Source organism: Neopelma chrysocephalum, unplaced genomic scaffold, assembly GCF_003984885.1.
Source record: "Neopelma chrysocephalum unplaced genomic scaffold, ASM398488v2 Primary Assembly neopelma1_98, whole genome shotgun sequence".
Taxonomy (NCBI): Eukaryota; Metazoa; Chordata; class Aves; order Passeriformes; family Pipridae; genus Neopelma; species Neopelma chrysocephalum.
This window is the reverse complement of record NW_020897761.1, coordinates 3029775-3055766: the sequence shown is the minus strand read 5'-3', so window position 1 is coordinate 3055766 and position 25992 is coordinate 3029775. Positions and strand designations below refer to the sequence as shown.

At 49.5% G+C, this 25992-nt stretch overlaps 1 protein-coding gene across 3 annotated transcripts in view; it reads left to right on the top strand.

Annotated features, from left to right (window-relative positions):
* Positions 1 to 4: 4 nt before the first annotated feature.
* Positions 5 to 25992, top strand: part of RXRG (retinoid X receptor gamma) — a 48036-nt gene continuing 22048 nt past the window's right edge. The window contains exons 1-2 of one of the 3 annotated variants that reach the window (XM_027694655.1): positions 5 to 97; positions 10718 to 10855. In XM_027694655.1, coding sequence (XP_027550456.1) covers positions 10759 to 10855 — 97 coding nt within the window. In that variant the 5' untranslated portion in view covers positions 5 to 97; positions 10718 to 10758. Of the gene's footprint in view, positions 98 to 10598; positions 10645 to 10717; positions 10856 to 11239; positions 11314 to 25992 lie in introns of those variants that run through there. The other 2 variants (XM_027694656.1, XM_027694657.1) reach the window with 2 other exon arrangements.

Genomic DNA, 25992 nt, shown 5'->3' with positions numbered 1-25992 from the left:
AAAGCTCAGCAGTGTGTCCCATGAAGCTGTTGTCTGGACCAGCAGTGAGCTCTGAGAGGCATATTCAGGAGGCAGAGGAGAGCAGAAGAAGAAGCAAGTAGGTGATGTCATACTGGTAACAGTACAACCCCTCAGCCCATGCAGGGTTTTGCAGCCTTTTTTGCTGGGAAGTTGGCTGATTGTGGGGGTCATGGGCTGCGAGGTGAAAGCACAGCTCTGGGGATTAGTGTGACCTGCACTCCCACCCTGGCTGGGGCTGTAGCCAAAGACTCTGCCATGAGCTATTGCTGAGTAGGTATCAGTGATGGCCAGGCACTGCTGTGTGAGGTAGCCAAGGAAGCTGCACTGTGGCTCTCTGTAGCTGCTGCCGGGAGCCAACCCTTGATCACAAACCATGAGGTGCATTCCTGCCCTAGGCAAGGCTCAAGAGAAGCCCTTGGGCCTGTGAGCAAGGGACTCAAGGGACTCGTTGAGAGGTGCTGCACCACAGTGGACAGGGCCCATTGCTGCTTATCCCAAACCGATTACAGAACTGAGAGTGGCTGTCAGCACCTCCCCTGCCTTGACAAGGTGGGGCCCAACCCTGTGAGCAGATGTAGGGCAGTAATCCTCAGGTTCCCTGAGGGGACGCAGAGATTAGCCCTGAACGCCCTGCTCTGAATCCCTGCAGGAGCTGTTTTGAGAGCTAAACCACCACATGGATCCCCCAGCCTGTCCTTGTTGTTGTCCTCTACATGCATTGACTGCATATAGCATCCTCTGGAGAGAGCTGTTTAGGCCAATGTGGCTCCCACACTGATGCCCAAAGCAGTCCATCTTCTCCTTTCCTGACCAGAGCTGGTGCTTCTAGCAGTTTTCCCTGGGATTTACAGGGCCTTCATTGCCAGAAAAGAGACCATAAAATTATCCCCTCTCTTTCTCCAAGCCTTCCTTCCTTGTGACTTCTAGAGGCAACATGAGTGAGACCACAACTGGGTGAGATTAGTCCTCTACTTCTCCCATATATCCCCTAGGCCAGACAAAGACTCTCTGAAGGGGATCTCCTTCCTTACAGTGACTTTCAGGTTACATCTATCCTCAGCCTGTGCCTGTCCAGAATGCTTGATTCTTTATACCCTCCTGGCACAGTTTTTCCTGCTTCAGGATATGAGTTACCAGTTAGGATGACCTGGCATGTCCAGGAGCTTCAGGAAGTCATTGTATTGGAGTGGATGCATCTCTTGTTGCAGTGCCTGGGAACACAGCTCTTGTTTGCTCTCTGCATAGTTCCCGTGCTGGCAACAATGGCCATGGGAATGCTGGCTGCCAGTCCGCCCTTTAGTCACTCCATTGTGTCACTCCTCTGTGTGGTGCAGTGCTGAGCGACCACCGAGGGGCCACAGGGTCTTTGCTGGAGGGACTTTCCTTATTTCCTGTTGTTCCACTTCCCTTAAATTCCTCATCTCTCCCTGGGCCCACAGCATTGTTCAGAATGGGATCCGTGCTTTGCCTGGCATCTTATTTTGGAGCGGATGTGTGCTTGTGCTGTGACCTATGGAAGCTGTGAAGGTGACATTAACTGGGAGGCACACATGTCCTTTCACAGCTCTGTGTGTTTGCTGCTTGGCAGCAAAGGGATGGTTTTTGTGGCATAACTTAACACATTCCTGATGAACTGAGCTACACAGGGTGGCTTTAGCTTTTTACTTCTGCAGTGTGACAGAAGGGGGGTTAGAAACTTAGAAATTTTACTAAAAGTCTCTCAGACAGGTAGCTTTTGACTTGAGGTGCATGGTGCATGTTTCTGTGGGCTTCGGTGATATAAGACCTGCACAGATTGAGTTTGTGCCTTCTGTTTTCATAAGCAATTAGCCATCAAACAAACAGTCATTTACCAGGACCTGGCTCAAGTTGCCTTCCAAAACTCCAGTTTTCAAGGATTGGAGCGGACCCAGCATTTGGCCAGCACTTCTGTCGAGAAGATAAGTCACTGCTCCAGGCCCCAGGGGCTGCCCATCCTTGCAGCTCCTTGCGTGCTTTGCTGGGGCCTGGCAGTGGGGACTCTGGAGCAGCAGGTCCCGCAGGAGTTGGTGTCGTGATCGAGTCACTAACCTGCTCGGCTCCTGCTCTGCGAGCTGTCAGAGGATATTAGGGCCAGGAGGCCAGACTGTGTCTGTGCAATGCAACATACTCAAGCCTCTGTGAGTCTGGTTTCTGTCCTGAGTCTTGCTCCTGTTTGGATTCCTCTGGTTCTTGCGGGGGGCTGGCTCCCTCCTCTTGGCTTGAGCATGCTGCTCATGTGTGGCTGGTGGTGGGTGTTTGGTGAGGGGTCTACAGTGCATAGACTTAGAGGAGAAAATTGGTTTTGTGAGCTCTTGGTCAGGGACAGAAAAGTCCACAAGATCACTGCTCCCTGGGAGCCATAACTCACATCAAATGAGAAATACAGCCTGGGCTTGCCCATGGACAGGCAGGCCAGGCTCCTGTTGGTAGTGGGCAGCAGAGGCTGAGTGGAGGGCAGAAAAGCAGGTACCAGAGCCCAGCTTGTCACCGCATTTGCAGAGTTGTACTATGGAGTTCCCTAGCCTGGTTTATGGCCTCACTTCTGCACACCTGTAGGGAGAAACAATCCAAATTGCAGGTTAGATTTGACTGGTGGAGTCAAAACCTGCTGGATGGTTTTTGCAACTCACCTGGCTCTATTAAATCTCACCTAGAAGGGAGGCAGACTTGGCCAACACAGTTCAGCTGTGGCTCCACAGAAAGAAATCCACAGCCCAGAAAGTGTTTCTACAGCTGATGGTGGCTGATGCTTTTTCCAGCTCAGGAAAGCTTCTACCAAGAACAGGACAGCGTGCGAAAAGCACAAATGCCTCCTCAGGCAGGCAGCAGATGCCCCTGGGCAGCTGCCAGCAGGTTTTCTACCTGCCTTCCTACTTCAGGAAAGGACGTTCCCTGAAAAGCCCAACAGTTGCTTTGACTTTCAGCCTGGGCCAAGTGGGACCTTCATCAACTTCTCGCCTCGCCAGCTGCCACAAAAGCAGCGATGGCAGGTGTGAAATTACAGGTGACTTGCTTGCTTCTGGCACTCCAGTGCTGTCATTTTTGGCTTTTGACAGTCTCTGAGTGGGCAGGACGAGGGAATTGCACTGAATTCGTGCCTTCTGGAGCAGGCCTTGGGTCACAGAGCACTTGGGTGGAGGGAAAAGGGTTAAAGGGGATATAGGAAACAGTTTGTTCAGGGCTTATTCCATAAGATGATTTCTGGGAAAGGAAGGGCTGTAATCAGGCAGGATGTATTCACTTTGGGATCTTGGAAAATCAAGCCCAGCCTGGCCCAAACCAAGAGGGAAGGATAGCACAGCCCACAGAGCATGAAACAGTGATGTCCCCACTTTACCTCATCCTGAGCCAGTGCAAACGCTGCAGATAATGTAAAAATTATTTTTTAACACATGGTGCAATGCTGAGCTCACATGAACAGCCAAGATATCCCATAGGGAAATGATACAGTTTGAGCAGAAAGACAGTAGGAATAGTTCTGAAAAGTCCTATGCTAAGATAGAGATAAAGGGCCCTCTCTGTTCCTCACTGTATTTCTTCCTCCTCCCTTGCCCTTGTTGGCAACAGGCTCCCAAGTTGGGCCCTGGGTGGAAAGCAGGGTAGCTGTTTGTCACAGGCTCTTCCTAGACTGGAGTCTGATCTGGATGGCCCTTGAAGGCATCAGAGGAAAGCTCTGCAGATGAGTCAGGACCTGCTGGGTCATTGTCAGAGAATGAAGATCTTTGCTACTTCACAGCAAATCACATTTGACCAATGCAACTCCTGCAAACAACCAGGTGTGGCTGAGGTTCTTCTAATCTGTTAAAGACACTTGTGGAGAAAAACTCACCTGTGTCAGTAACCTGCTGCAGCTAAAGGCAGGGGATTTGGCTGGAGCACTTGACAGGGGTGCCATGGAGTCTGGCAGGAGGGAGCAGATAGACAGCCCATGTTCCCCACTGCTCTCCCTCCTTTCCTGCAGGGAAAAGCATCTCCACCTCTGTTTTGCAAGACCCTTCTTGCTTGCCACTTGTGCTTTTCTCTCTGACTTTTTTGGTGGGTACAGCAGTTGGGGTAGGGGTGAAAGACCCTTGCCACAGGCCCTTGGAGGGAAGAGTGGCAGTTTGCATTGTGGGGGTGATTGGTAAAGCCATGGTGAATTTTGCACGCGCTGCTCAGACACACAGAGTTTGCTCAGGCTGCTGGTTTATTTGCACTAAAGGCAGGCCAGCCATTCACCTGAATGCATTTGTCACTCTGCTCTTTTGAACTGGGACAGCTGAATATTACTGCTGAGGGCAGTACAGTTCAATCTGTTCCATTTCCCTTTCCCTCTATTAGCTCTTTCTTCAGGAATATTTCAGCATCCTGTTTAATTTGCCATGCCTCTAGAAGGTTTTGCCCACCTGTAGAAGGTTTTGCTTCTGCTATAAAATCCCAGCTGACATGCCAGGAGGAGAGCATTGAGTATGTTAAAAAATCCATGCCTTTCCTACGACTGAGTTTAAAGTCTGCATTTTAATTACATACTGGACATAAAAAGTTTCTGGTAAAGTAACTGTAATTACTTATAAACAAGCATCCAGCTCACTAAAGTCATATAAGTCCTGAAAAGAAGTCAGACACAGATCCTCATTTTCTCCAGACTGCAATTCATTCAGTTTGGATGCATTAAATTCAGAATTGGTTCCTTTAGGTGCTGACAAACGTGTTTCAAGTGCTGCCAGACAAAGCTAATAACACGCACATGCACCCACACACTCACAATGGATCAGTCAATGCTTTTGTAACTTTTTCTTCCTGTTTCCTTGTACACACACAGGGTGGATTTTGGTTCTCAGCCCATTAAATGGTGAATTATGCCTCACAGCATCCTTCCCTGTTTCCTAAGTGGGAGAAAGTCTTGCAAGTCAGACTTTTGGTGATAGTAATGGGTGATGGAGATTCCATGGACTTTAAAAGCACTTTATTCGTGTTCCTGCATAAGCAGGAGATGTGGAGATGGCTGCACACAGCAGATACTTGGCTTCCATGTCAGCATTGAAGTGTAACTCCAGAAAGTGATTCTGCCTCAGAGAAATGCACTGTGCAATTCATGCCTCCACCTCGTGTCTAAAAGCAAATCATAGAATCGTAGCATCTTTTAGATTGGGAAAGACCCTTGTGATCACTGAGTCCAACCATAAACCCAACACTGTCAAGTCCCACTAAACCATATCCCTAAGTGTCATGTCTACACATCTTGTAAATACCTCCAGGAATGGTGTCCAAATGATACTAGACTCCTTAGTGAACAGATTTGGGACCTTCCCGGGGAGAGCAGAGGACCTGTACCAGGGGAATGACATGTCCTATTCTTGTCATTCTGGCTGCTCTATCTGCTGCTGGATATGAGGCCAAGCAGGCCTTGCTCTGATCTGGGACAGACGTCCTTCTGTTCTCATGTCTGGAGTGGGAAAATCTAAGCCTTAGGGGTGCTTGGATGCTGTGGGAACAGGTGCAATAGGGGACCTAAAAAACAACAGATCAGAAAACATATGGGCCCACCCCAGCTCTTAATTAACCTAATTGCTGTAGCTTCCACGAGGGTCTGTGTGTTATCCTAGAGTGTTGTTTCCGGTGCAGGCAAGCCCCAGGCCCTGTGATAGAGAGCAGACACAGTAATGCTATCAGCAGCTCCTTCCTTCCCAGAAGGGGCCCAGCAGGACAGACCACCTTCATAAAATCCATCTGGTGGGCCCAGGGTGCAGGCCCTTCTGCCTAGATGTACAGCTCACCCAGCCAAAGAGGTGCTGTAGGCTTCTCTGGAGAGAGAGCGGGGGCAAGGAATAGGTTTGGAAAGCTAACAAGGGTTATTACAGCCCAGTGGTTTGGCTTATCTGACTGTCCTGTCAGAGGAGGTTACTGCTCATTGCTGCTCCAGGGGCGATGAGTCACTCAGGCTGCACTGGTTGGCTGATAAATGTATCGAGCCATCTCACCTGTGTGTTCAATGGCACAGGAAAACCGCTGGATATTTATAGAAAGGAATTGCGTTCCAATTGGTGCAAAGAGAACACGAACTGCTCCTTGGTTAAAGAGCACAACTGGGCTGTAGTCCTTTCTTCAGGGCTTCAGACCAAGAGAAAGGATAGTCGAGAATCTTTACTAACCTCTTTTGATGCTCAGACAACAGCAAGTTTTTTTCACTTCAGAGTCACTCTTCCTCACTGGAAGTATTTGGAGAACAAAGTCACTCCCGGTTTAGTTAAACATTTGTCTTTTCATGGCACTGAATTGTAAATAAAGCTGTTGTCCTAAAAATACTGCAGATAACTCAAAGTTTCCTGAGGTTCAAAGATGTCCTCTAACAACAATCCTTGTGTTGGGCTGCAAACTGAAATGTGAAGTCGGTTGTCCAGATGTCTGGTACAGAGCAGCCCAGCCAGCCTGCTCTTTGCAAGGGAGCAGCTATTCCCACTGATGTGTTTCACTCCAGCAGAGCCTCGATCTTTCTGAAGCTCAGGGGCTGGAGATGTGAAGCACAGCAGAAGGAGCTGCCTTGAGAGGCACAGAGATGCCAGTGAGAGAGGAGGGAGTGTGCAGTGTCTGATGTGGGCACATCTTGTCTGGCCAGCCAAGCCAAATGTTTATCACCTTTGGATTCACCATCCTGCCCAGAAAGCAAAACAGACATGTAGTAGTGTTGGCAATCTCTGTAGGAACCTCCTGTCTGCCAGATTCTCTCTCCCTGCCCTCCCAGCAGGTGCCAGCTGGGTTTTTGCTTTCTTTCATCCTATGATTGTGTTTCATCAAAGCAAGCACAGTCAGGGGACGCAGAGCCCAAAGGCTTACTAAAATTAGGCCTGATCTTTGGTCCTGTTTGCAAGTCATTTCTAGGCACAGTGATGTCTGACATACAAACTGGCTAAAATCAGGGTTTGCAAGTCCTAAGTGCAGCTATGTTTGCATTATTGTTTGGAAAGTCCTTCAGAACAGCTGTGTGCCTGCTAGAACAGACCAGCAGCACACAGGCTCAGATCAAAGAGCCCCAGTGAAATAAATTTCAACAGACAAGCAGCCTACACTCTCCAAGTACCTGGGAAAGGAGAATCCTGGGAGAAGCACGGCGGCTGCAACTTTGACACAATCCAACCACGATCACACAGTCCCCATGACTCAGTGCTGGAGTCACACTTGTTCACTGTGGAGATCTCTGGGTCTTCTGCAAGAGCAAGGAATGAACAAGATGTTAAGTCCCAATTAAGTTAATGGGGCTTAAACAAATCTTTCAAGTTGAATGTAGTGGTTTGTGTTTTAGTGGATCTGGATCCTGCTTAAGCTTCCCTTCCCCCTTCTTCCCACAGAGCTTCTTAAATTAAGGAGGAATTATGAACAGCAGTTCAAACCCCAAAGTGCAACCAGAATAGGTGTTTGGAATTCCTGTTCAAAATACCTTCAAAGAGGTGATGAATAAGAAACAGAGGTGAGGAGAGAGAGTGAAAAGTATGTTTTGTGCCTGTTTTTATACTTAGCTCATAGTGGTTTTCAAATGAAGAGGAAGTGTGGATGTTGGGTCTCTGTTTTGGCTGATTGCCTAACATGCCATGGAAATCAGTGCCTGTGGTAGCACTGCCCTGGGCTAGAAGAGCATTCAATTGGGGCTGGATCTGAAATAACAAATTATCCCAACTCTGGTCTGCATTTTGGGCAGCAAATTTGGTCCAGTTCAGGTCTTCATGAAGACCTGGATGGTCAGCAGCACTCTGCCAGGCCTGTGCTCACCTACCTGCTGCAAAATGGCCTTCTAAATGGCATGAACCAAGGTGAAGCCAGTCTCATTTTGCAGCAGCCTGGGTACACCCATGATACTCCTCTGGTGCAGAGCTCTCTGTTTTCCTTTTCACTGCTATGGTATGTCCCCATATCCTGCAGCTTGTGAGATGGAAAGGGGTGTATGGGGTGTGCCATGCCCCAGGACAGGGATGGAGCACTGGTTTAAGGACTTACTCTAGGGAGCTGAAGGGATGCAAGTTCAAAATAAATAAAAAGAAGTGAATCTCCACTCTTCATTCACTTGTCCTGGAGATGGATGTCCCAGCAGCTCCCTCTGTGCTCCAGGGAGAGACAGGGAAGATCCTTGTGTCAGCTATGGCTTGGGGTAAGGGACAGCTTCTGAAATGGGCTGCTCCTAGACTGTTAGAGGCTTTACAGGGCAAACCCAACCCCTTAAACTTCTCCTGAAAACAAATGGGCAGTCAGGCCTGATGAACACCCTTCCAGGAAGCTTTGCAAGGCGGGCTTTTGTTAAGACTCTGACTAAAAAGGTCTACAGCCTCCCATTTGATGAACAGACAACAGCATTTTTTTTCCCTCCTAACAAGGTTTCCTTAGAAATGGATCCACTGCTGAATCCTGAGTCTGCCTGGCATATTCCGGGGGACATCTGGCGTAAATTCTTCATTATTAGATTACATTAGTTGCAGCAATAATCATTCACATGGGATTATTACATCCAAGCTTGTCTCATCGCCTTTATCCTTTCACACATTGTCTTTCCTGGTTCCCCTTCAAAGGGCTGTTGTGAGTCTGTGTCGGAGCAAGAAATTAACTTGTTAGTAATTTATGCATCATTTCCTCCAGCCACATGTATTTAGGGCAAGATCAATAAAATATAATAAGGAAGCGGGTGGGTATTGTCACCATGGGGCTGAAATAATTCCTTTGGTATCGCTGTAAATCCGTCCCTCACATATGAAAAGCTGCAGTGCTGTCCATCATTAGTTTATTTTGCTAGACTCTATCAACAGGGCATTTGATTTGGCTCTTTTATGTGCTTAGAGAGCTCTTGTCCTGCTACTTCTGCTCACAGCCACACAAAGTGCCTCAAGTGGAGGTTTAAGTTTTTGAGAGAGCAGTGTTTCACAGCCTTTCTTCTGGCTCCTGTTGTGTAATTAAAGCTGTGCCATGTCACACTGGAGATTCATTTCTGGAGTGGCTCCATGCTCTGGCAGCTGCTGAGATATGTTAGGTCTGAGAAAGGGAAAGGGATAGGAAGAGAGATCCAAGCACCACAGCTCAGGGCACAGAAGTCTTGCTGTTTGTGGGAACTGGGAAGACAAACCTGAGTGTGTCTGAAAGGTCACTGGCGGATTCCAGGGAGTCTGGAGTCCCTGGGTAGTGATCTGACTGCTGGACAGCCCTTCCTGGGTAAAAATAAAAGAAAAGAAAGAAAAGGAGATTGGATCCATCTTACCCACAGCAGGGCAATGCCTGTGGAGAGAAGAGACAGCAGACAGAGCACACTGGATTTCTATGTCTCCTAAAGAGGAGTCTCTTTGCTCACCTCCTGGCTTCAATCCAGACTACCCTGCAGGGTTTCAGCTGCATGAGAACTTGAATTTGAGGAATTTGTTGCAGTTTCAGATTAAGAATTTTCTAAAAGTGCAAGCAAAATCAAACCAGCAATTTGGCAGCCTTGCTAGCTCTGCCTGCCTGGACTCCCTGTGGCTGCTTCTCCTGTGGGAAATGTCCCAGCAATTGGCACTGATGAGGAGGGGGCTGTGTGTCCCACCTTGGCTTTGGCAATGCTCTGTCTGCTGATCTCAGCAGAGCAGAGGCTCCAATTCCTGAAAGTCTCTGGAAGGCGAACTCTTGAGATCATTCTGCGCTTTGGGACCTGCATGTTTTGTTGCTGTAAATGTGGAGAAATCTAGGAGACGGAGGTGGTTGAAACCTCCTGCTTGGTCTGACTCATCCCAGAGGAATAGTCCATGTGGGGTTGTTCTGGGCTGAGCAGCACACAGTGTACAGGATGGGGCAGTGGAGGCAGAGCAGTCCTGCCCTCCACAACCCCAGTGGTGTTGACACAGCCTGAAGGGGAGAGCAGAGGAGATGAGATCCTGAGATTATCAGTGCAGACGGGGGAGAGGAATGTTGTTTGCTTGTAGCTCTTCTCCAACAAGACTGGCAAAATTCAAACACGAGGGAGGATGCAGGCAGATGCCTATGCGTGGTTTGAGAATGTAACAGAGATAAGCAAGCACAGGAACAAAGCCAGGGGCTTTAACTTCAGCACAAGAAAAACCGGTCACAGCACAGGCTGGTCCTCTGAAAGCCTTCTGGAGACAGGGGTCTGTCCAGGTCACCTGCAAGCAACTAGTGGCACTGCCCAGGAATGTGTACAAAACATTGCTGCCTTCACACCTGCCCCCACCATCCTCAGACAGCTTCGGTGAGGCAAAAGCCAGTTATGCCTGGTCTCTACTGGAGTCCAGTGGTACTGTGACCAACACTGCCACCCTCTCATTGGCAAAGTTTGTTACCAGATAGAGAGTGGGTGCAGATGAGAGAGAAAAAAAGACAACTGGCAGAGGGAAGCAGGAAAGCAGAACTGAGGCTGATGCTCAGATCGGATGGCAGTTGTTTGCTTGGTTTTGTTCCTTTAGGAGCTGGGATTAGAAAAGAAATCATTTCCAGGAGACACTTTCTCAGCAGAGCCACTTCGGACTGACTCCTTTGCATCGCAGGGCCTTTCCCAGGCAGCCTGTGCAGCCAGCCCTCCCCCCGGCATTGCAACATCTCCTGCTTTCCAAAGAGACAGGAGCAAACACAGGAAACCCCAGCCCGGTCAAGGTCTGGGAGGTAAATTTGTAACTTAGGACAGACTGTGAGGATGCTGCTCTGTAATATGTAAACACTCCTTTCTTTCTCCAAGAGCCCAGTGCCGCCGAGAGAGCTGATCCCAAACCTCCCTTCATGGTTGAGTCTGCTGAAGAGACGGGACGCAGGTTGGAAATGCAGCCGGGCACACAGGTTCCTTATTCCCTGGAGATGGGCTCCTTCCCTCACTTCTGTAAGTCCTTGTCCTGACCCTGTGCCACTCAGCTATGTGGGCTCAGTTCTGGGTTGGGAGGCTGTGCAGGACACCACTGAGAGCTGTGGGGTTTGCCCAGCCTCCTGGGCATGCTGCTCCTGTAGCCATCTGAACAGAGCCTTTATGGGACTTTAATTTGGCTGCAGGTCTTGAGAAGAAACCTTTGTAGCACTGAGCTGCACTCTCCATTGAAGGAGTTTAGACATTGGGAAAATATAATTTAACAGGAGTGGTGGAGGGGTGATGGGACAGATGGGCTGGGGAAGGAGGTGGCAGCTCTGTCCCCAAAGATGTCTGGTCTGATTTGGGGCAAGAAGATGGGTGAGATGAGCTTGTTTTCCTTTGTGTCTCTTCCAGACCTGTGAGTCTGTGCTTTCCTCCTGCAATGCAGGGAAAGAAAAGTGTTCAGGGTGTGGAAGGGGATACTGTATTTACAGGTGAGGGCTGTGATGGCTTATACTAAAGGAGTTTTGGGGATCAGCTCATAAAGGTTAAAAAAGAACAGGTGGAAGCTACATATAAAGCTAGTCAAGAATTTTCCATGAGGATAATACTTTTAACAAAGTGATGCTTCTCTAAAAAATGAAGCTCTTCCTGGATAAATATTGATTTTATCAAATATATTAAATATGTGTGTGTATGTACACAGAGAGAGAGAATTTCACTGTGAAAAAGTCTTAATGACCTAACTAATTTCAGATCCCTTTGAACCTGGTTTGGGTTTCAACCTGACTCAATGTGTTTCGCTAACTCTGCTGTGTATGAGCTCTTTGCAATATACATGTAACAATATTCTAACCAAAAAGAATATGTTTACTTGCCTTTATATGTTTCCAAGTCACATAAAATTTAAACCAGCAACTTCTCTTGCAGCTTTACTAGTAAATATGTCACATATTCATATCAATATTAAGTTTACTTAGCATCAACAGGTACACTATTTGTCTGATTCCTGTATATCAGGTAAACCAGTTGTACAACACTGGAGTTAATCTGGTCGGATGCAAAGTAACCTTTGCATCAATTCTGAACTCGGAATCAAAACCAACCTGTGTTGGGCAGATGTGCATGTAAGTAAAGGACAGAGAGAAAATTATATTCTAGTCTCTGAGCTTTAAAAACTGTCATGAGAGCCAGAAAGGCATCCATCCCACCAGCCTAATCTGACCCCTCAGCATAAAGGGAGGCTGCACAAGATCCCTGCTTGGTGCTCAGCCCCAGTCTCAGTTTCAGCTTAGTCCCCAGCCCCTGGGAGTGATCCACAAAGGATTTGTCACCAGCTGCAGCCACCAGAGCCCAGAGTTGAAGTCTAGCGTGTGCTGCCAAAACCGGCTTGCAGGTACTCACAGGTTGGCCCCTTCCGCTCTGCATCTGTCAATAAAGCGAACATCCTTCCCATCCTGACTTTGCCCAGCTGACCTTTTTAAACACGGTTGCAGGTTCTGCCCGATCTTCCCTTTGACAGCTCTGAAGATTCATTCTGAGCGTTGCAGAGGCAGTTGGTTTAGGGGACAGATCAGCAACCTTTCATGGGTGCGGGGCTGGCCTGCCTCTCCCTTCCTCGAAGACCAGCTCACGTACACCTGAGAACACTCATGGGGAGCTGGGAGATGCTGCCTTTACAATGGACCAGATGGTCCCCTTCAGACAGCGAGCTTGGAGCTGGCTTTTGCAGGAGAAAGAAATGTCTGTATGAAGTCAGGGAGCTGGGAAATCACAGGTCGCTGGACAACAGGAACAAATTCTACTGTAACTTTCATGAAACACCAGTGACCTCCTAGGGAGAACAGTTTTGTTACTGGGCTACTCCCTGCAGCAGAGTGGGGACAGTAGAAGCCCTTTAATTAGCTGATGAGGAGGAGGTTTCTCCTAGGCTAGATCTAGAGTGTTGTATTATATGTATAATGTTGAGTAGCATTATAATATCACTGATTTTATAATATCATTGTTATTATAATATCACTGCAAGCATGATTGCAGTGATAGCAGTAGAGGAAAGGGTGAGTATGTGTTTGTTGCAGATGTTTGGAGTCTCCTATTGATCTGCTTCAACTGAAGAATCTAAATGGGCTGGCCCAAGGGTTTTTTTAGCCACAGGATGAAACGAGAGAGTGGGTTGGAGTTAGATTTTTCTTGCTGTGATCTTGCTGCTGCTGCAGTAGCTCGCTGGGGTGATTCAGAAGCTGAGCTGAAAGTCTTCCCCGTGTGCCTTGCGTGCCCTCTGGCTCTGCTGCTCCTGTAAGTCCCTTGCTTGGGCTAAGCACTATCCTACTGCCCAGAAGGCACTGCCTCGCTGGAGGGGGGTGTTGGGCTGCCCTTGGGAAAGGGAGAGACATGAGCTGCCTAGAGGAGGTTCCTCTGTGGCCTCTCCTGTGGCCAAGGAGCAGTGCAGTAGCTCTGAAGTCCTAATATGCCAATGCCTGCTCTGTCCTTGCTGTTGGTGGCTGCTGAGAAAAGCTCTCTCCTCAGATGGGCCCTGCTGCCCTGTGGGTTTTCTGCAATGCTCTTGTTTGCTGCTTTCTTGTTACAGCTTTTAATGGGAAGCCTTTGACATGGTTCTGGCAGAAATTGCTCTCACCTTGGCCTGCCTCTTCTGAGTTTTTTTCCAGAAACATTGCTGGATCCTGAACAAGACATTTTGGGGCCAGGTTTTGGATGGTTACCTACCTGTGAGAGGTGGTGGAGCTGGTAGCTGCATTGTGGGGAGGCCAGGCAGCCTCCACTCCCAACTGGCAGAAGTCCTATGCTGTCTGGAGTTTTACAAGGGTTTTATCTGTACTTTTTGGTATAGCTTATATTACTGTGGTTATTTATGTGTTTACTACTAGAGTAAAGCCTCTGTTCTCAGTGTTTTGAGGAAGAAAAGCATTACATTGCAAATCCAGCTGAAGAAGTTGCATTCAGAGACTGAGACAGACTTGGGGGTGGATTCTTCTGTTGGCACCAACCCTGCTGGGCTTGAGGGCACAAAGTCAAAGTGCACAAGGAATCTTGGTCTCCTTCTAAAAACAAACAAAATCTGAGTTTGCCGTCCCTCAGCACCCTGGGGAGTAGGTGGTGTGTCTGCTGCAAACCCAGAGCAGATGAAGTTGCCTGGGCAGTTTGGCTGTTTTGAGGTGGAGGCTCACTCCACTTGGGTCCATCTCTTTGAGAACCCAGCTGAAAAGAAGGCATGAGAGCAAAGATGTCTGGATGGGGTGCTGAGGGCTGTGCTTGCTGGTCCTTGGCATAGGATCCAGCAGGGTTACAGGAGGATACAGCAGTGTTTTGGGAAGAAGGCTGCCTCGGTGTCTGGCTGGCCCTGGGGGCAGCGAAGGGGTTAAAGCTCAGCCGTTCTGCCCAATCAGTCTGGCTTGCCTGTAATAACCAATTAACGAAGTGTAATTGTGCAAATCCATATGTGGCAGTAATTACCAGAGAGATTAATGGATTCCTTCCTTTCTAAGCGGACCCCACCACAGCTTGCCAGCGTCCCCCCGCCACCTGAAAGGATTCGGAGAGGGGGGAAAGCGGGAGCCGCTCTACCCTGGACACTCTGTGATGAAGCCAAGCGGACGGGGAGGCCCTGTGGGGACTGCCCGGTGCTTGTTTAAATAACCCTTTTCATCTCCCTGCGTTTCCTTATGTACAGCTCACTGCTCCCTGGCTTGGACCCGGCCTCTTGAGGACAGTTCGTGCCCAGCCTGTCGGGGCCTGGGCTGCCATGTCCCTGCCCTCCCCATTGTCCATTCATTCCCTGCTCCCCGTTCCCCTGTTTAGCCCTAATTGCTGCAGAATATCACGTCTGTTTGCCCTCTTCTTTTGTAGCTTTGTTATTTTAGTTGCAATGGGTAATCCAGCAAACTGTTAAAGGCATACACGAGGCGAGGAGGGGACACCAGGGCGCTTGGGGCAGGTTTTCAGGCCAGGCAACGGGGTTGTGTTTGGGGTATGGCAGCTTGCAGGCAGGCTGGGCCTGAGACATCCTCTAGGATGGGTTTTCTTAGGGATATATGACCACAGAAGTCAAGAGGGACCCTGGAGCAGGTGAATACTTCCCCTCCAAATGCTCTGTGTTGTGAAAGAGGGCACCGAGTCCTGCTGAGGGAGAAGGGGGTGCATTTGCAGACCTGTCCCCTGAGAGGCCACCACCTGGGCAGCAGGGGCTCCTCCCCAGTTGCACCAGCACCTTGGGCACTTGAGGTGCAAAACTACCCATCCCACTCAGCAGAGCTGGCCAGCCTTGCCTCCACATCACACACATGGAGCTGTCTGAGCCCTGCTGACCCATGGTGGGGGGGAGCTGGGAAGAGCTCAGCCCTGTTTCTGTGCTAGGCGATGATCCCTGCCCCTGACAGGTATCTCGTGCAGAGAGTCAGCCCGTGGGGAGGGTTGATGTGCCGGCTGGGGAGCCGTCCCTCGCTGGCTGCACGCACAGGGCTGCAGGTGCCCTGGGGGCGGCTGTGCCTGCTCAGCAGGGGATGGGGCAGGTGGCCGGGGAGACAAGAGCCCTTTAGAGCCTGGGATGGCAGGGAGTGGTCACATCTCATCTCGCATCAAGCGTCCTTGCATCCTCACTGCCTTCCTCTTCAGGCTGAAAAGGGGATGCTGTGGTTTGAAACTGGGCCTGTGATGTTTATTTATTTACCCTCTGTGTGTAGCTGAGACTTGGATTTGGGGTAGGTCAGAGCTGTGTGGGCCTGGTGAGAGCATCTTGTGGGTGTAAAAAGCAGTCAGACAGGCCAAAGGTCCATCCATCTTGCAAATGATGGATGCTTCAAGAGAGGATAGGAGCAGAGTGTGCTCAAGTGTCCTTCCTCCATCAGGTATGTGCCAGCAGCCTCTGCCCTGAACTGTTCAGCTGCTTCCATCACTGATAACTATGTGGGTCCAGGACTGGCTGCCCCCAAAATCTACAGTGATACATACAAAATAGACAGTGATATCTGCACAGAGATCCCTGCCGAGCACTGACTGGCCCTCACCTGGCTGTTCTCTGGCAGCCCTGGCCTCATTCACTGCCACATACATGGTGATGGATCTAAATGACCTTTTCTTGTTGCTGACTTGTTACAAGGGCCAGAAATGTGGCTGCTCCAAGGGAGTGGCTGTGCAGGGTGCTCAGCAAACACGAGCAAGGCTCTTCTCCAACTATGGTTACAGATGATGGGGGAGGTTTTGGGAGATTCTTACCTGGAGGTAGTTTAGGAATGCACAGAAAATTGCATCTTCTTATAAGACCAGGAGATGTGGAGAGCACTGACAGAGATTCTGCTTTTGGGTTTGCTTGCTTGGGGTCCTGGGAGCCAGCCCACACCACCTGATTTCCAGCCAGGAAGAGGCACCAGGGCAGCTCTTGGGTATTGCAAATGGGATAGTTTTGTTTGTCAGAGAGGTGTGTCCGTTGGTGTCAGCTGAGGCCCTCGACTGTTTTAGCTCTTCCATTTCACCTGACCAAGGGTTCATCAATACCCATCTTCCCTTGCTGCTGGGTCATCCTAGGTTAGAGGTTGTGTGCCAATGTATGGCATGTAAACATGTTTCCTGAGTCTGCTTTGCTTTTGGGATCTTGAAGTAGCCTATGTCTTGGGGGAGCAGCTTTTCTGGAAAGCTTCCCACCTGGCACAAGTGCCCAGTACTTCAGAGAAGTACTTGGGGTACTGAGGGATGTGTCTTGCACAATTTCTGGGGTGCTTGAAATGTTGGGTCTTTGTTGTCCTGTGTTTTAGGCTCTGGAGCTGAAAGATTTAGTGGATAGGTATGATTTAAAAGCCTCATTAATTAAATGAGCCATGGAGACTGGTATGTGTGGGTATGGCTTGGCTCTTAAATGACCGGAGTTCCCTGTGGGAACATCCCTTACTGACTCACAAACTGTGCTTGGGAACTGACTGATGGGAAGTGCCAATCTTTGCAACTATCAGGACAGACTCTGGGACTGGTGAATTAACCAACCTTTGGGGCTGTGCTGCTGGTCTGGAAAGCTTATGGCCTTATAAGGAACTGGGTTCCAGATTTTTCAACTAGGATGTGTCTGGCTGGCAGAGGAGACAGCTCTGTGGAGAAGCTGCTCTGGGATCTTCAGGGCTTGCTTTAATAAGCTGACTTAAGCCAGTGCACATCAGTGCAGTGCCAGTACTTGAGCATGTTTTGCTGTGCCCACATCATCCCAGGTCCTTTCTCTGCTTCTGCTGTGTAGAAGCTGCTCCTTCTGCTCAGAGGCTCGAAAGGAAAGGGCCAAAACATGTGGCTGGAGCTCTTTTCTCTCTCTTTCTGCTGGGAAGAGGTTGAGGGGCAGAGAACAGATATTTGACAGTGACAGCATGTCATTCCACATCCCTGCAAATTCTTCATGTGCTTGCTGCTCGCTGCTGGGCTGTCTTGGCTCTGTGAGGTGTGGTCTGTCCTTGTCTTGATCCAGAGCTGTTCCTTTCTTTGAGGCACAGGGAATTTTGTCATGTTCCCATGGCTTTAACTACCGGTGGATTTTCCATTTGGTACAGGGGAACATGTGGCTTTTGAGAGAAGAATATGTTTGAAAGGCAATGGAACACATTGATGAGGAGAGGGATGCTCACTGTAGCTGGCTCCTTACCCACCCCTCGTCTGCACAGGGAGGGTTTTAAACATTTTCTACAGGGAAACATTGAGGAACCAATCTTGTGGGAGAACATTTTGGCTGAATTTCATGTTGTGTTTGTCTCCCTTCTGTTGCCACTGGAAGGCGAGTCCTGGGGAAGGATAGCTGCTAGAACAACAATGAGAGATGTGTGTCTGTGTGGGCAAGGCAAAGAGATGGCTCAGTCCTCTGAATGTCAAACAGACTGGGCTGGCAGATTCTTGAGCTGAAATTGGTTGTACCTAAAAGGAGATGATCTCAAAATGAACCTGTTGCTTTTCTGTGAATTGGAAATGCCTGCATGGCTTAGGGGTCAGATGCAAACTACCAGGAGTGGAGTGGTTTGAGCCACCAGTGGAGGCAGAGACAGTGAGGGCTAAGGTGAGATCTTTATATCCCACTCTCCTGTCTTTTTTTACTGCCAGTTAATGAAGGGGTTCTTTGAGCTTCAGCTCATCTTGAATGCATTTTATGCCTCATGTACTTGAGCAATAAAAACTTGGTTGTGCTTCATTGTCTTCCAACTGCCATGCCTCTGGATCTGGTGTTTGGGAATAGGCTGCACAGGCATGTTTACAGCAGAGCATGGACATGGGTGTGTCTTTAGGCAAAGATGGGGATTGGTTTATTGATTGGGGATGTGCTGGGGGTGGGTTTTTTCCCCCTGGTGACTGAGAGGCATCTTACGTGTGCGCTGGGGGCTTGCAGTGTGCAGGACTGCTGTGCTGGTAGTGCTAGGCCAGGTTTGCTGTATCAGAGTATTTGGAGCAATGAAAACTTGTTCCAAGACTGCTTGAAACTCAGTGGAGCTCAGGAGAGCCATCCCCAGGAATATTGTGTCATTACAGAAACTGGTGATTTTTGTGCATTAGAGAAGACAGCAAAGCTTTGAGAAACCTGCCTCTCCCTCTTTCATACAGACACACTTGGGTTTTTGTGGTATTTGATTTCCTTCTCTGCTCTCAGGGGACCCAATGGACAGGCTGAAATCTACTGAAAAATGGATTAATGAGCCAGTGGCATCTGCAGAAATGAAGTGGAAGTGGGATCCAAGTAAGCTGCCTGGTTCCCAAGGAGCTGCAAGCATCCTGTAAGAGGGGCAGCAGCCCCACCATCCCACTGTGGCTTATAAAAAATGTCTCTTTGACTGGAGGAAGGACTAAACTCAAGGGCAGATAGCTGAGAAGTGCTGACAGGAGCTGCACCTTAGTGACATGGTGAATGTGGCTTTTGGGCCCTTAGTCCAGATCAAAAGCTCTGTGGCTGTGTGACTCACAGTGCTAATCTGGTGTAATGCTGCCTCCTTCCACAGATCTTTTCAAATGACAGTAATGGGCCAATTTGATAAGGCAGGCTTTATCCTGGATCAGATACGCTGGCTGCCAGAGAGCAGGCTGTATGGGAGACATAAAAGGAGAGACAGGAGTGATTCAGAGAAAGCTGGAGCCCTCACTATGGCATTAATGTGACAGTGTGAAGTCAGATGCTCGCACCTGATCCAGGCAGTGCTCAGTGGTGAAACCAAGTGTGTGCAAGCTTGAAGCTGTGGCCTTTCTGGCTTGGAAAGACCTGGATTAGAAATCCAAAAGCACATGCTGATCTCCCCTCTCCCATGGCAGGATACAGAGGGTCCTGGGATTAGGTGTTTTATGGCAGTTATCAACCTTCTGGGCTTTTGGGGCCTGGCTTGGACCTTGGGGCCTATGGCTGTGCCCTCAGCCATGAAGGTATTGGTGCTAGCCCTTGAGGTGAAGCTGTTCCTCTTGGATACCTTCAAGCCTTCCTCCCCTGAGAATGGAGCTACTGAGTGCAGAAATAACCCTTGTTACCTTGAACTCCAAGGTAGCCACGTTTGCCTGTCTGGTATAAATAGACCATCTGAGGCAGCCAGATGTGATGGAGATTGACAGGTTGTCTCTGGAGTTTTGCACTTGCTGAAGCAGGAGGAAATGTAAAAGCATGAACGTGGGGATGCACAGCGTGAGAGTAGCAAGCAAAGCCCCCAGGTGCACAGCAGGCTGTGGCGCCTGCGGGGGGGATGCAGGTGGGAGCCCTTTGTGGCCTTGTGCAGGGCAATGCTGTGACAAGACCTTTCCCACTCTGTGTTGAGCTCTGGTGGCCATCAGCACGTGCCAGGTCCAGCAGATGAGGTCTCCCCTCAGTCTCCTCTTCTCCAGACTGAACAGAACAAGTGGCCTCAGCTGCTCCTCACACGGCTTCCCCTCAAGGGCCTTCACCATCTTTTTTGCGTTCCTTTGGGCACTCTCTAATGGCTTAATATCTTTCTTATATTGTGCTGCCCAAAACTGCCACAATATTCAAGGTGAGGCCGCCCCAGTGCAGAGCAGAGCAGGACACTCCCCTCCCTCGCCTGGCTGGTGATGCTGTGCCTGATGCCCCCCAGGACATGGTTGGCCCTCCTGGCTGCCAGGGCACTGCTGACTCATGGCCAACTGGCCATCGACCAGGGCCCTCAGGTCCCTTTCTCAGCACTTCTTTCCAGCATCTCATTCCCTAGTACATCCAGGGTTGGCCCATCCCAGGTGCAGAATCTGGCACTTCCCCTTGTTGAACTTCCTCTGGTTGGTGATTGCCCAGTCCTCTGATTTGTCGAGGTCTCTCTGCAGGGCCTCCCTGACTTCGAGGGAGCCAACAGCTCCTCCCAGTTTTTTGTCATCTGCAAACTTGCTCAGCATCCCTTTCAGTCCTGCGTCGAAGTCATTTATGAAGATGTTGAAGAGCACTCAGCCCAAGATGGAGCCCTGTGGAATCCCACTAGTGACAAGTGGCCAATCTGATGTTACCCCATTCAGTGTTGCACTCTGTGCTCAGCCTGTGAACCAATAGCTCACCCTCTGCCTGATGTGTTTATCCAGCTGTGGGCTGGGCATTTTGTTCAGAAATATACTGGGGGAGACAGTATCGAAATCTTTACTGAAATCCAAAAAGATTACACAACTTGCTTCCCTTGATCAGTTATGGGCTTGCTTATTCCCTTGCAAACCCAACCCAAAGCAATGGATGCTTTTGACAAAAAAAAATTATTTTTCAGAGGGTCCAAATGGCTACTTTTTTGGATCCACCTTCCCAGGAATACTTTGTTGCATGCTTTTCCATGATGCTACCACTGCTGACCTTTCTGCTCTGTCAAGGGGGAGTGGCTGGGAAGCACATAGGCAGTGATTCTTCGCTGGTACAAAGGCTGCGATTGTTGGCAGCTTGACGCCCCAGAAAGTGTCTAATTGACTTGACTCTCTCTAGCTGGGCTCCGAGTGGATTTTCTGCCTCGGGATATCTCAGCGTTATAGTGGACCTGTTGTTTTTGCTCCCCGCATGATATTAAAAAATGCATTGTTGGAGAAGAAAGCGTGAGTCAGAGCGGATGTGCGGAGGGAGCTGCCTGTCACCCCGTGAACGAGTGCCAGAGCAGAGGAGCGAAGCGAGACGGGGTCACCTGCCATCCACAGTTAGGAGCTCAGAACTCTTTTGAAGCATCTCAGGGAAGGAGCTTGGCTTGATGGTACAGATGTAAATCTGCCCTTTGCATCTCAAATAGGGAGCAGTAGCATTAAAATGTCTTCTCTACTAGTTTAGTAATGTTTATCTACTCCAGTGCATCTCCAGTGTGGGCTTTGTCCCAGGTGCCCTCTGGGCTGGACAGAGGCCTTGCTCAGGTATCTCTGTCCCACTGGCACCGATTTCTCCAAGTGTCTTGCCTGCACCTGTGTCAAAATGTGCATGTGCCACCACTGGTGCCTGTCTGGGGAGGTAATTCCCTGCAGGAGTGGGCAGCTGGGCTCTGCAACCAGCAAAGCTGCTGGAGGTGCTTAGGCAGGCGTAAGAGGATTCGGTGACACCGCTGATTAGTGTCCAGGGCCTCATTATGGTGCTGGTAATTGAAGGTCTCCCAAGGTTTAAACACGCTGGGAATTATTTGCCCTCAGAGGCTGCGCTTGGCTGCGTGGGACGGTGCTTCCTGCAAGGTAGGCAGTGCCCTCCCTGGAGCAGCCTGGCACCGGGAGCGGTGGCCCCTGCCCTCCCGACCTTGGGGAGAGGACACGTTGGGTGGCAATTGTAGGGCTCGGGGAGAGATAGGGAAAGCCTGGGGAGAAGGAGAGGGCAGACTGTGTTACTGCAGGTGTGGTTGTGGTGCTGCTGTTTGAATGTGCTGCTGCTGGTAATTGCATTAGCCTGGTGGGGCTCTGGGGGTAATTTCATTAGCTTGGTGTCTGTGGTTATTGCTGGACATGAGACAGTGGTGAGAAAGGGCAGGGCTAGGTGGGGAAGGGCTGATGCAGCAGCCCCCTTCCTCTCTATCTCCAGGGAATCACAGGAGGCACCTTGCCTTTTGATGACTTTTGGCTGTGCCAGGCCAATGCCAACCAGTACAACAGATGAATAAGGTTGACCCAGTCCATTGGTTAGCCTGGAGAAACCCATATTCAAGTCCCTGCTCTGCTGCTGACTCCCTGTTTGGCCCTGAGAGTGTCACTTGGTGTCTGTATGTCTGCTCTTGGAGGCCAGCAGGGAGGAAAATGGGCATTTTGGCTCCTGGGGCTCTCAACCTGGTAGCCCCTATTGCTTCTTACTAGCCCTGTGAAGGGAGGCCCAGCTCCAAGAGCAACACCCCATGGGCAGTGGGTTTTCTCTGGGAGTCTCTCATTCTGGAGCAGTGTCAGGAGGAAGATACATGTGCAGCTGTAGGATTATGACAGCTGCCACCTTTTTATTTGGTCATACATGTGACATCAGCATAAACACAGAGTGCCTTAGTCTTTAAGCAGAGATGGGGTGGGGGCCCGATGGAATTCTTGGTCATGTTTGGCATTTTCCTGGTTCAAGGAAAAGAAAAAAGGGGACCATGTTTAATTTTTAGCTTTCCTGGTTCTGGGGCAGGGTGGAATAAATGGTAAGCCTTCCACGTTTAGAATCTGGTGCCGGAGACCAGCATCCTAGAAGGCTTGGTGGAGCAGTACCAGGAGCTCTTTGAGATGCTATTCCAACACACTGCTGAAGTACTGTCTGCAGTACAGTGGCCTTGGAAAGCTGACTGGGAGGTGAGTGAGTTAGGGATCCCAACAGGACATTAACTTCTCGGCTGGCTTGAGCAGCACTGCTTTGTTGGGAGTCCTGCCCTGACTGATGCCCCCAGGTGTGGCTGCTGGATGCCCATCAACAGCACTGAGTCCCATCTGGGTGCAGCACGGCAATAGTTTTCCTTCCTAAATTGACAGTGGCAGTCATAATGTCTTCTCCTTTTACATAAGGGAAGGTGGTGGAATAAAAACATTCAATAACTTGAAGCAGTGCATTGTTCTATTCTAGTAGAAACTGGGGGGCTGCCTCCTGTATGGTCCTGCAGCACTGCTTAAGAGAGACTGGACTGGGTCCTGGAGTCTGTCTGTCACAGACTGATTTGGGTACAGGGGCTGGAGCTTCTCCACACTCAAAAATCCATGATGGTCTCCTAAGTTAATTGCCTGATGCTTGACTTGCCTGAGGAAAGGGCCTGGAGGGCTTTCCTTGAAGTTGCTCAGTGTGTGCATGTGTTCTGCAGCACTAAGCACTCACTAACCCAGATCTGCTAAAAATCAATAAAGTAATCCACTTACTGCTTGGGACTGCCAACGTTTTTAAGGAGCTCAGAGATATTTTGTCTTCTTTCCTCTCCCCTTTCTTTTAAGCTGAAAGAAAAGAGCTATGGGGAAGGGTGTGCTGACAGAGCTGGACTAAAATCAGGCTCTTTGCTCCGGGCAGATCAATAAAAATAATTCCCTACTAAAACTTCATTAGCATGGAGTTAAAGCTTCTGAGATCCCATGCGGTGGGTAAGAATTAATGGTACTAGTAAATCTCGGCACGGTTGGTGCTTAGAACGCAAAGCCGCTTCACTGCTCACACCTCCCTGTGCCCAGAGCTGCTGGGGCTGAACTGAACATGCAGCTTGGCTCTGCCCTGCTCTGTCCCACGGCTGCTTGGCAAGGGCACAACCCTCTTGTTTGGCCTGAGGGCAAGGGATGAGCCAGCCTGGGAAGATAGGGAGATGTGACTCAAGCAGGTGAAAGCAGAACTGTTGTGCAAGAGTGGAGTTGTCTCAAAACAGCATCTCAGTTCTGAGTGCTGGTGGGCACTTGGTGACTGGGGATAGATGGCCCTGGTGCATCTCTGCAGGGTGATGGACAGATGATAGGAAAGGTCTCTGAGGGGGTGCTGGACAGGCAGGCTTCCCATCATGCCAGAGCTTTCCTGTGACACCAGACCAAAGAAACATCTCCCTGGCAGGTTGTTGTGTGGGACTGCACAAAGTCCCTCTCTTCTGTGGAAATCTTGGATCTTATTGAGGGTGTGGGTGTGAAAATCACTTCTTTTGGAAGCAGATTGTTTGCTGGGGTTTTTGATTGAAAAATGTTCCTTTCGGTCTTGTCACAGAGGAAAAAAACTTGCTCTGCTGAGAAATCCAATTTTCTATCCGGAGATTGAAACAAGCCACCTTGCAGCCTGTTCCTCAGCAGTGCCCTGGGTCTCTGCCTGTGAGGCATTGAGGCATCCCTGGCTTGTGCCTGGCTCTTGTCTCCTGGCCCCAACAAGGATCCCCAGTGTGGCTGTTAAAGGACAGTGACAGAAGCAAAGCCAGTGTTATCCTGAAATAGCAAACTTTTCCTACAGGTTAGAAATCCTGCGGTTTCTGGGTTTGATGTCACTCGGACTAGACAGGGTGGAATGTGGGGCAGCATCCACTGAAACAGGAGCTGTGCCTACATCTTCTGCACCTGGATGTGTCTGTGAACACTGGCCGGATGACTGGCCCCTGCTGAGGGTGTTTGCTGGGGATGTCCTTGTTGTATATTGCAGTGGTGGCAGGGGAGGACACAAGCTCAGCTGAACAGGGAGTGGGACAGGACGTAGCACCACAATTAGATGCTGCTGTGTTATGCTCTTGTGGTGGTTATCAAACCCTCTGGTCTCCCTTCCCTGGAACTCAAACCTTGAGATGTGTAACCGTGGTGCTCGACTGCCTGGTCTCCCCTGAAACAGTTCTGCAGTGCCATTAATGTTTGTGCAATAAAACAAATGAGATGTGAAAGGTGGCCAGATAGAAGATACAAGAGTGATCTCTGCTGTTTGTATTCCCCCTGTGAGACTGCAGTTGCTTGGGTTTTTTTGCCTCAGTAGAACCTACTCTGAATACTGATCTCCTTTTTTTTTTTTTTAATCTGTGAGAAAAGCCAGCGTGTGTAAACCTGTGCTAGAGCTAATGGGCTATACAGAATGCTGATACTACTGCCTGCAAACCTCCTCACTCTTGACAGCAGGCAGGTTATCTATTTGTTCTGCTACATGGAGATGCACTCCCAAATGTTAGCTTCTCATTCCCAGGTAAACTCCAAAGTCCTGGAGTTGATATGATGTAACTGCTGCCCATAAAGAGCTGTACATCCATGTCACAGTATCCTCCTAATACTGCACATAACCAAGTCATCACACACAGGTGCAGAGCAGAAATGCAAGGAAACCAGATCACATTTTAAAAATAATTTAGAAGTTGTTAATATTAGGGAGGGAAAAGCCCTTTCCCTTGCTTAAACTCTAGCTAGAGATAAATGGATATGGCAATGTCTGAGAGCGAAGGAAGAAACAGAGCTAACAAGGGTAACCTTTCCTTCTCCTGCACACGTGGTATCTCAGGGTTGACAGCACCTCAGTCAGCATCTGCCTGAGCTGCTGCTGGGCTGGCATATTCCATGCCTTTCTTCCAGCGTGTTTAGTGCCAAAGGGCAGCATGGGTCCTTGGGTGTCCTGAAGGGAGCCAAGTGCCAGAAGGCCCTTGAAGGATGCCAAACATCCTAATCTGCTCTTCCCTCATTTTGTCTTGCTGTTTGCATGGCATGCTCTCCATCCTGTATGTGGGGATTTGTGCTCTCCCTGGAATGGCAAAGCACCTTGCTAGCCCTGTGCCCCCTATCTCTGCCACGTGGCTTGTGCCAACAATAGGGCTGCAACCCACCTTCTCTTCCAACACACATGTGGTCTTGGTCTCTGTTTGCTTTACAACCTTTAGCAAAATTCTTCTCTCTTCCTATCCTTTGAGGTGACTTCATTCGAAGTCTCCCAGATCAGAAACCAGAAACAGAGGGCTGTGCTGTTACCTGCATCCCTGCCTTTCCCCAGAATTGCATGGGTTTGGTAGGGGGCTTGTGAGGCAGGGAACTGCTCCTGCTTCAGAGTACCAGGAGGAGGCAGTGCTGGAGACTGCATGTAGCTTTGCCCCAGTCTGGCAACTGGCTACTTATTTTTGCTTATTTCTACCCCTTTTCTGCAGAACTTCATTGTCAGGATGGGTGGGCATTTAATTGAAGTTGTGGATGTAAGTATGGGACTGTCTGTGAAGCGTACTGCACTCTGCTGCCATGGCTGTGAACACTTTACTGACTCTGTGTGGCACAGATTGAGCCCCCAGGGTTCTGTCCTGTGTCCCACCTCTTCTCATCCCATGCAACTTTAGCAACTGGTTAATGAT